Source organism: Mobula birostris, chromosome 1, assembly GCF_030028105.1.
Source record: "Mobula birostris isolate sMobBir1 chromosome 1, sMobBir1.hap1, whole genome shotgun sequence".
Taxonomy (NCBI): domain Eukaryota; kingdom Metazoa; phylum Chordata; class Chondrichthyes; order Myliobatiformes; family Myliobatidae; genus Mobula; species Mobula birostris.
Window position 1 is genome coordinate 128,188,421 of NC_092370.1, and position 13,065 is coordinate 128,201,485.

At 39.9% G+C, this 13,065-nt stretch overlaps 1 protein-coding gene across 2 annotated transcripts in view; it reads right to left on the reverse strand.

Annotated features, from left to right (window-relative positions):
• Positions 1 to 1,111: 1,111 nt before the first annotated feature.
• Positions 1,112 to 13,065, reverse strand: part of LOC140199590 (desmoplakin-like) — a 67,550-nt gene continuing 55,596 nt past the window's right edge. For both annotated transcript variants that reach the window (XM_072261910.1, XM_072261920.1), the window contains one exon: positions 1,112 to 5,716. In XM_072261910.1, the coding sequence (XP_072118011.1) occupies positions 2,576 to 5,716 (3,141 nt within the window). In that variant the 3' untranslated portion in view covers positions 1,112 to 2,575. The remainder of the gene's footprint in view (positions 5,717 to 13,065) is intronic.

Below are 13,065 nucleotides of genomic sequence, written 5' to 3' on the forward strand. Positions count from 1 at the left end.
TAGCCAGCTTGCCTTTCTTATCTAGCATGCAACTTTCTTTGACACCCAACTTTTAAACCTAAATTTATCAAATTGAATATAGTCCTTTGTTAAGGCTTGTTTTATTTTTTTTTAATCTGATAGAACCTTCTATTAACTATTTCACTGACCCTATTTGTTGCTGCAATCTTATTCAATGCTCTATCATACTAATTCTCATTCATTCTTACGCTTTTGCTTTAATTTTCTAAATCTCCCTTTATCCAAATCCTTTCCCTAGGAGAAGATTGATTGCATCTTTCCCCAATGCTGCCCCAAATCCTTTTGTCCTGTATCACTTTTTGATCTTTTCCTAGTTTCTAATGTCAGGGAATTCCCATATTAGATGCCTGTTCAAACAAAAGGGATGAGGTAGCACAAAGCCCAACATATCCCAGGGTTCAGGGTCCCGTCCTCAGCTCGTCTGGGGTTGATATTAAAGATCGAAGTCCTAAGGTTAATCAGAAGTTCAGCAGTCAAAGCCCAATGAACAAAGATTTGAGGCCTGGAATTGAAGGAGAAGGACAGCATGTGCAGAAAAGGTCTGCTGAGCATGGGGGGCTGCCCCAGTACACCTTGAGTGTTGTTTTTTTTAAAACCATAAATGATGTATTTCACTGTATGTTTTGATGTACATGTGATAAGTAAATGAATCTGAACGTGATCTGTTTTGACTCTCCACGGAGCTGTAAGTTTACAGCTTTACTCCAGAGATTCTATCAACACTTAGTGAAACCACCTGGAAATTCCGGTTATGTAAAGTTTACTTTTTTTTTTTAAAATTGCTGCATTGAATTCTGAAATAATGACCTACTCAAAATTAAGTACAGGCTAACTATTTACCCAGTTAGCAACACAGAAGCCGCTTCATCTTAGTTGGTATACATTTCAAGAAATTGAGTATTTTTTTCACTTGCTCAGTCTCCACTTGTAAGATTTGATGTGTATTTGCCTGCACATGCAACTTTTCAATAATCAAATGATTGTATATCTTTAATTAGTCACAATACTAAGAACATGAAAAGAAAAATACATACCCTTCATTCAGCAAGTTTTAAAGAAACTTTTTTTTTATTAACAGATGTTTTTGGCTATGTACTGAATATTCATCAAAACATTAGAAAAAGTATAATTTCCTTTGCACCTGCTAAAATATCCCATAAGATTACATACAGTAAATACAATGAAGCCAAGTTAAGATCAATTAGTTTTTGACTCTATAGAAAATTTAGTATGAAACAAACTGAAACCCCAATTAGTTCTATACAAAGAATTGAGATATTTAACAGCCCACTTTATTGGCATGATCCTCTGTAACTTTGAAACTGTTGTACAATATCAACTGTGAAAGAGAAGTCTCTGCTGGCAAGGGTTTTACGTTAAATTTCCTCATTATATCACCAACCTTTGGATTTGGTTATTCAATTGTAACTCTGGTTAACATTTCGCACAAACTGTACCTCCACAGACAAATGCATGAAAATTCTAGTTTGTGTATGACTCAACTGTAGTTGGTCTCATCTCTAATAATGATGGGACTTGCTATCAAAGACAGGTAGACCATCTTGCAGCAGGCTGTGCTTCTAACAACTTGGTGCTATCAAGACAGTGGAAATGAGGATTATCTTTCAGCAACCCCCCACCTGTCCCTCTCCCCTCAACCTTGGAAACAAATGGTCAGGCTGTGTTTGTGGTCGAGTCATTCAAATTCTTGGGAACTACCATTACCAATGCATTGAAGTGGGACAAGTACACCCAGCGGCGATTGTTCTTCCTACGCCAGCTTGGGAAACTTAGTATCTTCAGGCATATCCTGATGAATTTTAACTCTCATCATTAAGAGTGCTGTGACCATCTCCACCACCGTTTGGTCTCCCACCATCTCCTCCTCTCCAAGTCCAGGTTACAGTGATTGGTCCACTCAGGTGAAGATCATTGGCTGTCAGCTACCCGACATGTTCATCGCCAGAGTGAAGAAAAGAGCTGAAAAAAATTACTGTTGACTCCATCCATGCTATAGCAATCACCTATTCACCAAATTGCCAACAGGAAGAATGCTGCAAGTCTATCACCACCATGACTACACGTCATCTCTGAAGTTTCTTTCCTAGAGCTATCCAGCTTTTCAACAAAACTCATGCAGGTGTAATACCCCAATTGTTCCTGCACAACATCTGTTAAATGGTCCTTCCTGCTCTCCTCCTAATGCTGAGAATGACTGAGCCCTTGTTTACATTTACACATTTTGATCATTGACATTTCTGATAACTGTTGATTGCTCATGACTGTTTGCACTATTGTCCTGGTAAACTGTTGGCTTCTATGGTGTTGTCTGTTATGATATTGTCCTGTGTTTTGTGCTTGACACCGAACCACCATCAATTCTGGTACATTTTACATACCGGCAATAAAGTGATTCCGATTCTGATTTTGATAATGATCTTAACAGGGCACCAATGTATGAATCAGCTATATTTGAAAGCATTTGAAAAGAATATAAATTTGGATCTTCCACACATTTCAAAAACTACCATACTTGGATACTAGTAACAAATGATTAATGTATAATAGAAGAAGATTTAATGGTTATATGACTACTAGTTAAAATGGAAGAGCTGGCATCAAAACTTCCTCGTCTTGACCCACTTCTTGAGCCTGAACGGGAACCTGGTCGGGAACCTGGTCCAGAGAAACCACCTGTATTGTATGCACTATTAATTCCTTTGGTAGAAAACGATGTCGCTTCTAACAGCCGCAGGCCAGTCTTGTCTTCAACCATTGAACGATCTACTGCCTCCTTATATGAAATCTTCAATTTTGTTTTGGGACAAGTCATACATTTTGAGTAACTGCTGCTATCCTGCAGTTTCTGAGCTGATTTGGCATTAACCAAGCCTCTCCTTAATGCTTCATCAATGGTAATTCGTCCCGCAACATTTGGCACGACAAGTCCACCTGTAGCACACTGGTACTCAAGGAAACGTTGCCCAGCTTCATGTGGCAGCCAATTCTCTTGCATTGCTTCTGCTGCAGAGAGTTTTTTCTTGTTCTTCACGTCGTCAAAACCGACAAAAGCTTTCTGGGCCGGTTTTAACCGCTTTCCCATTTCTTCATCAATGATGTATTGGTATATAGCATCTTGAATGGATAGCTTCTGACCAGTTCCAGGATTTATTATACCTCCTGTACAGGCCTGGGCTTCTAGAAGCCTCTGCCCTGTAATTGTATCAACAATATTGCGACGCATGGCTTCAGAAATTGTTATTTTTTCCAACGTTTCAACATCAAAGATGGCGGCAATGGGAGAAGCATCCTCCAAAGAATCAAAAGGCTGATTTAAACTTAGTGATGGAATTGGACTACTGTTCATTACACTGCTCACTTTAGATGCAGTAAGATTATCCTTATCAGTAAACAAATCCACAAACTGTGAAAGTGTCAGAGCTCCAGCCCGGTAGTCGTCATAACTCTTCTTGTCAATTATGCCTCTCTGTAACGATTCCTCAATGTCATACTGATTTCCAGTTTTCCTGTCAACAACCACTGTTTTGGTACTTCCATCTGATCCTTTAATTGTTATCTCTTCCCACTCTGCCTCCTGTTCAGAAAGTTCAAGGAAAGTCTCATAATCTATCAGGTCTTTGTGATATGCCTCGCGTACTGACATTTCTCGCTCTGTTTCAGGATCCACAACGACCACTCTACGCTTTCTTACTGCAGATGACCTGGAAGTTGTAGGCTCCTTTTTCTTTTGCCTTAGAGGCAATAAACAAAGGCCCGTGACTTTATCAGTAATGCACCGATCCTTTAATTGAAGATAAGTCAAATTCTCTTCTGTGTTGGGATCAAAGAAGCCTTTGGAGTCATCACTGGGATCAATCAGAATTTCATTCAATTCTTTGTTGAAGTAATTACGCTTATAAGCAACATCAACTGGCAGGCGATGGCTGTGCGTTGGATCAATAATTCCACCAGTGGCAATCTGGGCTTCAAGTAAGCGAATTCCATGACTGTGTTCAATCAAGTCTTTTTGCATTGCCTGAAACAACGAGATGATCTTCCCAGTTTCAGGATCCTTGTAACCAGTAACAGCCCTCTCTGCTGAAAGTAGTTTCGTTTTGAACTCCACACCTATGAGTTTCTTTGCAACAGCTTCCTCAACAGTTAGCTTTTGGTTATTAATTGGATCAATTATATGACCTGTGGCTGCCTGGGCTTCTAGTAGCTCAAGGGCTGTGCCTTGTCTAATCAAGCTCTTCCTCATGGCTTGATAGATTGGCAGTGTTTCCTGTGTGGCTTCAACAAACACTCCTGCAATACAACTGTCACCTTGCAGGTAGCCCTTGTACTGGGCAGCAACATCATCTATCGTGAGCTGTCCATGTTTAAGTTGGTCTACTGTTTTTCTGTCTATAATCTGGGCATTTACAAGATCCTGCAGTAGAACAGGTGCTCTGATTCCTGGTAATTCCATTTCTGACTTTTGCACAGGCAAAAGTAATAAATCTGTCCCAGGATCTGTTCTGCAGTTTAATTTCAGCTGCTGATAGGAAACTTTGGAATCTGTGTTTGGATCAACAAAGATTTTTGATTCATCAAAAGGAGATGCAAGCTTTTGATACATTTCTGCATCAACCAGCCCACGTTTATATGCCAGCTCTTTTGGCAAATACACACTGTTAATTGAGTCAACTATTCCACCTGCTGCAATCTGTGCCTGTAACAAGCGAAGGCCTGTCACCTTGTCAATGATATTCTTTTTCATTGCTTCAAATAGTGAGATAACCTTTCCTGTGAATGGGTCTTTAAATCCAGTTACAGCCTTTTCTGCTACCAGGAGTTTGTCTCTGTCTTTATGATCCACAAGGCCTGTTGCAACAGCTTCATCCACAGTCACCCTTTTGTTTCTGTGTGGATCAATGATGAATCCAGTAGCTGCCTGTGCTTCCAAAAGTGATATAGCCTCATCAGGACTAATGATATTCTCTTTTGCTGCCTCAGATATTGAGAGTTTTTTTCCATTTGACTGTGAATAGACTCCAGCTATACTCTCCAACCCATGAAGATTCACATTAATGTCATTGGAAACATCCATCAAAGTTCTTTCTCCTCTCAGCAGCTTTTCTAAAGTTGATTTATCTATTAGCTGGCAATCATACAACTGGGTTGCTGTAACCTTTTTACGGATTCCATCAAACAAAAGTTTTGCAGAATCAACCACAACCATATTACCTGTTTGAGTAGGTCTGTTGAAAGTTGGCAGTGTCTGACTGAGCTTTTCAATTTCTAATTTTGTTTTGGCTTCGAGTGCTTCCAGCTCCATCCTCTTCGCTCTTTCACTATCCTCAAGCTTCCGTCTGTATCTTTCTTCAGTCATTCTCAGTTCCGCTTGCAGTCTCTCTAGCTCAGCTTTCAAACGCTCAAACTCACTATTTGATTTGCCCTTTTCTAACTGTTGCACTTCTACCTGATTCTTCCAGTAGCTTATGTCAGTTCTGTTGATATCGACTTCATCCTGAAGTCGCTGCTTCATGCGGGATTCAGCTTCAAGGAGTGCCTTTACTCTACTTAGTTCGTCTTCATAACGTTGAAGCCTTGCCTTATCCTGTTCCAAGAGTTTGATCTTCAGCAGCAGAGATTCTTTTTCTTGCAAAATGTCTTTATGAGCAGTATGTGTCTGCTTAATCATATTGGTTGCCTAAGTGTTAAGATAGAACATAATCATATTTTCACATTTCAAAGTTTTAGCTTTAGGCCAAAAATGAAGATATTTAAAATTATATTTATAAAACAGATTGCTTTATATACAATTATTCTTTCAGAAAATCTTTTCATTTCAAGCAACTATTCACTTAATTTAGTATCTTAGTTACTGTGTAATTTTGTTATAGCAAAATTATTTCTCATCAGTTATTCAATGATTACACCAAAACAGTTAATGATCAGGTATATTTACTAAGAGATTTAATATACTGCCATGTTTAACTTCTTCACTGAATGAACTGTTGGGAAAACTGAAAGCCTAGAAGAAATTGGGTGAAAGTGTCTTAAGGTATCTTCTAGAGATCTAAAGGACTCTATATTGTTAGCGCCTTTATCACAAGTAAAAGCAGAAGATTGGTTTTCAATCAATTCTCCCATCAATAGGGCCACTGCAAGTTTCTATTACTGCCCATCAAATGTTTGCTGCTACTATGTGTGAAAGGCAACACAGAAAAACTGCACCCTTCACCTAGTCATTTAAATGGCATTAAAAATTGTTAGCACAAGTGATTCCAGTTATCAAATTCTTTCTTTGAGGATTAACATAGCAGAGCATTGCACAGAACAGGTCCATTGACCCACAATGCTGTGCCAACCTTTTAACCTACTTCAAGATCAATCTAATGCTTTGCTCCCACATAGTTCTCCATTTCTCTTTCATCTATTCAAATCTCTTAAATGTCTCTTATGTATCTGGCTCTTCCACCATCCCAGACAGCACACTCCACACACCCACCACTGTGGAGAAAAATATAGAGGGATGTCATAGATATTTTAGACAATCACTGTAAAATGATGCCCTCTCATATTAGCCATTTCCATCCTGGGAAAAAGGGGCTGGCTGCCCACTCTATCTATGCTTCTTATCACGGTATATGCCTCTATCAAAGTCACCTCTCATCCTTCTTTGCTGCAAAGAGAAAATTCCCCAGCTTACTCAAATTTTTCCTCACAAAACATGTTCTCTAATCCAAGCAGCATCCTGGTAAATCTCCTCTGCATTCTCACTAAAACTTCCACATCCTTCCTATAATGATGTGACAGAGTTTTGTAGAGCTGCAACATTACCCTATGGCTCTTAAACTCAATCCCTGACTAATGAACAAACAAGTTAGCAATCGGTCTCCAAATTTTAATATTTGTCTTGGAAGCTTGTAGGGTCAGGCTTCTCAGCATTAGAATGCTGTTGTAAAGCAAAATCTTTTAATTGGAGGTATACTTAGCTATTAACAAATCCCAATTAAAGAAAGGCACATAGGGTTTTTTTTGTAATTATAACTTGGTTATGTCCAAACAGAGATTAAGTTGACAGAAGAATGTTTTATGGAAAACCATGAAAAGAAATACTGTTAGTTACAGGAAAATGGATAGAAAGATTGCACATATTGATAAAAAAATATTGCCTTTAAAATGTTTACAGCAACGGTGATATTGATTCTATAACTTTAACCCTTTTTAGTAATTAAATGACACAAATTTGTTTGTCATTTCATCTTGCAGCAGAAGAAACTTATGCCAGCATACAATGATATGAAAGTAATGAAGAATAATAGTTGTAGTTGTACTCATCTCTGAATATGGCAGGGGTTGGCTTGATGGCACAATTAAAGGGATATATAAATGATGTAAACATTTCCGTGTAGTTTCCCTTTGATTTATATCACGTGCCATCTTTCTGGTGAAAATATGTGGTCCATTTGCAATGAAGCACAACCACTTTTACTTAATCAAAGCAGCAAATGACATGTCTTAGCAGAAAAAATGAAGCACTTTTTTGGCAAAGGTGTTGTTCTGTTCATGAATTATTTGGATTCATCTTTCAGATTCTTTTTAAATCAGCAAGTAGTCAATGGAACAAGCTGCCCAAGTAAGTGATGCGTGTGGGTACAATTACAATATTTAAAAAGACATTTGGATAGGTGCGTGGATAGGAAAGATTTAGAGAGATATGGGCCAAACGTGTGCAAATGAAACTTTTGGGATCATGGACAAATTGGGCCCAAGGATCTGCTTCCAAGCTGCCTTACTTCTACGAAACGAAAAAATTGACATCTGGAATTTTGTTACGTTCACATGAATAAATCATAACTGAAGCCATTTTCATCTGTCATAAAAATTATTAGGTCAAAAAAGTTATCAAGTTTGTATCTGTACACAATGCTGAAAATCTGCTGCTAGACATGGCAGCAGATGGTCGGCTGAGCGAAGGTTAGCTGAACAACTAAAAATCTCAGCTCTCGTGCTACTATGATACCACTAATTAGATACAGACTGATATGGCTGATCAGTGTCCAACAATCTGACTCTCTGCTACAGTGTTTTCCCCTTTTTACAAAAGTTACAGCACTTTCAAAAGCACTAAGTTAGCCATCAACAACTACAGTTTGCATTTTCAACAGAAGAGTAGAAAGAACTGGCCAGCCTAACCCTTCAGTTTAACTCTATTATTCAAGTAAGATCACAGCCAATCTTCTCACGTCAACTGTCAAACACAATTCCCATTTCCCTTCGGCATCGTAAATCCACAATACGAATCTGGGGTGTATTTAACATCTCAGTATCCATGGGCCGCAAATTTCAAATATTCATCAACTTCGGGGTGAAGAAATGTCTTCTCCTCCAAAGTTGAAAGTGCTGTCCAGATTCATTTAAGTCAAAATTTATTTGGTAACACTTAAATGCATTGGATTTGGCATAACATACCTATGATTTTAAGTGAAAGTTCACTGAATATTAATTTTGATTATGGTAGTCCATTATGTTCACAATTAAATCAATGCATTAAGAAATCAAGTGAAGTTAAAGCATTTTAAGGAGTTGCCAACAGATTAGATCCAAGCATCTAATTATAAATGGTGGTGTTTAATTAAAAAAATCTAACAGGAAGAGGCAGAGCCATAAACATCGATACCCTTAATGATAACAGGGCACAACACTGGAACAATTAAGACAAGGCTGAACCATTGGCAACCATCTTCAGCTACTCGTGTATAATCCATTCTAGATTTCTTCTCAGACATCCACCATTTTGTAAGCTAGACCAGCCATTTCAACTGACCCCATGTAAGAAGAAATGGCTGAGGACACTGAACAGAATTATGATAATAGGACCAGATAATGCCACTGTAATACTGAAGATCGATACTCTAAAATTGGCTAGGTTCATCCTGCTCACACAAAGCTTCTCTTATCCAATTCAGCTGAATGCCATAAACTCAGCCCAAATTCTATTATCAAAGTCATAGATGGCATCATCAACCATGCTAGCCAGGGATACTGAGACACAATAAATTTCTTACCAAAACCCAGAATAGATTACATTCGGGCCATTTGGTTGCAGACCTCACAGATTTTGATATTCAGGAGAGATATCAAAGACATCAACATTAATGGGCACCAAGGGTAAAAACTGCAATAGTAGGAGTCATCCCTCGCACAAAATGAAGGTGGTTCTGGTTCTTAGAATTTAATCACCCCAGCTGCATCCCGATCATCAATGGTGCTCCTTCCATCGCAAGATTAGGAGTGAGTCTGCCCAATTATTTCATAATGTTCAATTTCATTTGCAATTCCTCAGCAAATGAAGCAGCCATTGCCTGTACACAGCTAAACCTGGACAGGTTTTGGCCTCAGCTGATAACTTTCAAGCAACATTCACGCCACAGAAATGTCTATCAATATGCATTGCAACAGAGATTCTAACCACCTGCCCTTGACAATGGATTGCTTTACCATCACCCTATCTCCTACATCCACACAGCTTGGAGTCACCACTGATCAGAAGCTCAAATAGACCAGCAAGTCCTATAAATTACATAGAAACATAGAAAATAGGTGCAGGAGTAGGCTATTCGGCCCTTCGAGCCTGCACCGCCATTTATTATGATCATGGCTGATCATCCAACTCAGAACCCCGCCCCAGCCTTCCCTCCATACCCCCTGATCCCTTTAGCCACAAGGGCCATATCTAACTCCCTCTTAAATATAGCCAATGTACTGGCCTCAACTGTTTCCTGTGGCAGAGAATTCCACAGATTCACCACTCTCTGTGTGAACAAGTTTTTCCTAATCTCGGTCCTAAAAGGCTTCCCCTTTATCCTCAAACTGTGGCCCCTTGTTCTGGACTTCCCCAACATCGGGAACAATCTTCCTGCATCTAGCCTGTCCAATCCCTTTAGGATTTTATACATTTCAATCAGATCCCTCCTCAATCTTCTAAATTCCAACGAGTACAAGCCCAGTTCATCCAGTCTTTCTTCATATGAAAGTCCTGCCATCCCAGGAATCAATCTGGTGAACCTTCTTTGTACTCCTTCTATGGCAAGGATGTCTTTCCTCAGATTAGGGGACCAAAACTGCACACAATACTCCAGGTGTGGTCTCACCAAGGCCTTGTACAACTGCAGTAGTACCTCCCTGCTCCTGTACTCGAATCCTCTCGCTATAAATGCCAGCATACCATTCGCCTTTTTCACCGCCTGCTGTACCTGCATGCACACTTTCAATGACTGGTGTATAATGACACCCAGGTCTCGTTGCACCTCCCCTTTTCCTAATCGGCCACCATTCAGATAATAATCTGTTTTCCTATTTTTGCCACCAAAGTGGGTAACTTCACATTTATCCACATTAAATTGCATCTGCCATGAATTTGCCCACTCACCCAACCTATCCAAGTCACTCTGCATCCTCCTCACAGCTAACACTGCCATCCAGCTTCGTGTCATCCCCAAACTTGGAGATGCTGCATTTAATTCCCTCATCCAAGTCATTAATATATATTGTAAACAACTGGGGTCCCAGCACTGAGCCTTGCGGTACCCCACTAGTCACTGCCTGCCATTCTGAAAAGGTCCCCTTTATTCCCACTCTTTGCTTCCTGTCTGCTAACCAATTCTCTATCCACATCAATACCTTACCCCTAATACCGTGTGCTTTAAGTTTGCACACTAATCTCCTGTGTGGGACCTTGTCAAAAGCCTTTTGAAAATCCAAATATACCACATCCACTGGTTCTCCCCTATCCACTCTACTAGGTACATCCTCAAAAAATTCTATGAGATTCGTCAGACATGATTTTCCTTTCACAAATCCATGCTGACTTTGTCCGATGATTTCACCGCTTTCCAAATGTGCTGTTATCACATCTTTGATAACTGACTCCAGCAGTTTCCCCACCACCGACATTAGGCTAACCAGTCTATAATTCCCCAGTTTCTCTCTCCCTCCTTTTTTAAAAAGTGGGGTTACATTAGCCACCCTCCAATCCTCAGGAACTAGTCCAGAATCTAACGAGTTTTGAAAAATTATCACTAATGCATCCACTATTTCTTGGGCTACTTCCTTAAGCACTCTAGGATGCAGAATATCTGGCCCTGGGGATTTATCTGCCTTCAATCCCTTCAATTTACCTAACACCACTTCCCTACTAACATGTATTTCGCTCAGTTCTTCCATCTCACTGGACCTTCTGTCCCCTACTATTTCTGGAAGATTATTTATGTCCTCCTTAGTGAAGACAGAACCAAAGTAATTATTCAATTGGTCTGCCATGTCCTTGCTCCCCATAATCAATTCACCTGTTTGGCTGTAGGGGACCTACATTTGTCTTTACCAGTCTTTTCCTTTTTACATATCTATAAAAGCTTTTACAGTCAGTTTTTATGTTGCCTGCCAGTTTTCTCTCATAATCTTTTTTCCCCTTCCTAATTAAGCCCTTTGTCCTCCTCTGCTGAACTCGGAATTTCTCCCAGTCCTCAGGTGAGCCACTTTCTCTGGCTAATTTGTATGCTTCTTCTTTGGAATTGATACTATCCCTAATTTCTCTTGTCAGCCACAGGTGCACTACCTTCCTTGATTTATTCTTTTGCCAAACTGGGATGAACAATTGTTGTAGTTCATCCATGCAACCTTTAAATGCTTGCCATTGCATATCCACCATCAATCCTTTAAGTGCCATTTGCCAGTCTATCTTAGCTAATTCATGTCTCATACCTTCAAAGTTAACCCTCTAAGTTCAGAACCTTTGTTTCTGAAGTAACTATGTCACTCTCCATCTTAATGAAGAATTCCACCATATTATGGTCACTCTTACCCAAGGGGCCTCTCACGACAAGTTTGTTAATTAACCCTTCCTCATTGCTCAAAACCCAGTCCAGAATAGCCTGCTCTCTAGTCGGTTCCTCGACATGTTGGTTCAAAAAACCATCCCGCATACATTCCAAGAAATCCTCTTCCTCAGCACCTTTACCAATTTGGTTCACCCAATCTACATGTAGATTGAAGTCACCCATTATAACTGCTGTTCCTTTATTGCACACATTTCTAATTTCCTGTTTAATACCATCTCCGACCTCACTACTACTGTTAGGTGGCCTGTACGCAACTCCCACCAGCGTCTTCTGTCCCTTAGTGTTCCGCAGCTCTACCCATATCGATTCCACATCTTCCCGGCTTATGTCCTTCCTTCCTATTGCGTTAATCTCTTCTTTAACCAGCAAAGCCACCCCACCTCCCCTTCCTTCATGTCTATCCCTCCTGAATATTGAATATCCCTGAACGTTGAGCTCCCATCCTTGGTCACCCTGGAGCCATGTCTCTGTGATCCCAACTATATCATAATCATTAATAACAATCTGCACTTTCAATTCATCCACCTTATTACGAATGCTCCTTGCATTGACACACAAAGCCTTCAGGCGCTCTTTTACAACTCTCTTAGCCCTTATACAATTATGTTGAAAAGTGGCCCTTTTTAATGCTTGCCCTGGATTTGTCAGCCTGCCACTTTTCTCCTTAGTACTTTTTGCTTCTACCCTCACTTTACACCCCTCTGTCTCTCTGCACTAGTTCCCATCCCCCTGTTGTGAACTAACCTCCTCACGCCTAGCCTCTTTAATTTGATTCCCACCCCCCAACCATTCTAGCTTTAAGTCACCTCAGTAGCCTTCGCTAATCTCCCTGCGTAACATGGTTACAATAGCAGGCTAGAAGTTGGGTATCTTGCAGTGAGTGGCTTGCCATACGATGCCCAAATGTGTTTCCACTATCTACAAGACACATCAGATTTGTGTTGGAATCAATCCATAGATCTCGATGAATGCAGTTCTAATGTTGCTCAAGACTGAGACCACCGAGGATAAAATAGATGGGGTACCAATCATAGTCTATCACCTGAAACATTAACTCTTTCCATCATCTCTGCACAGTGGCTTCAAAGTGTATATTTACAAAATGTACTCTGGTTCTCCCAACTTCACGTTCATTATTACCAAAAGAGGACAA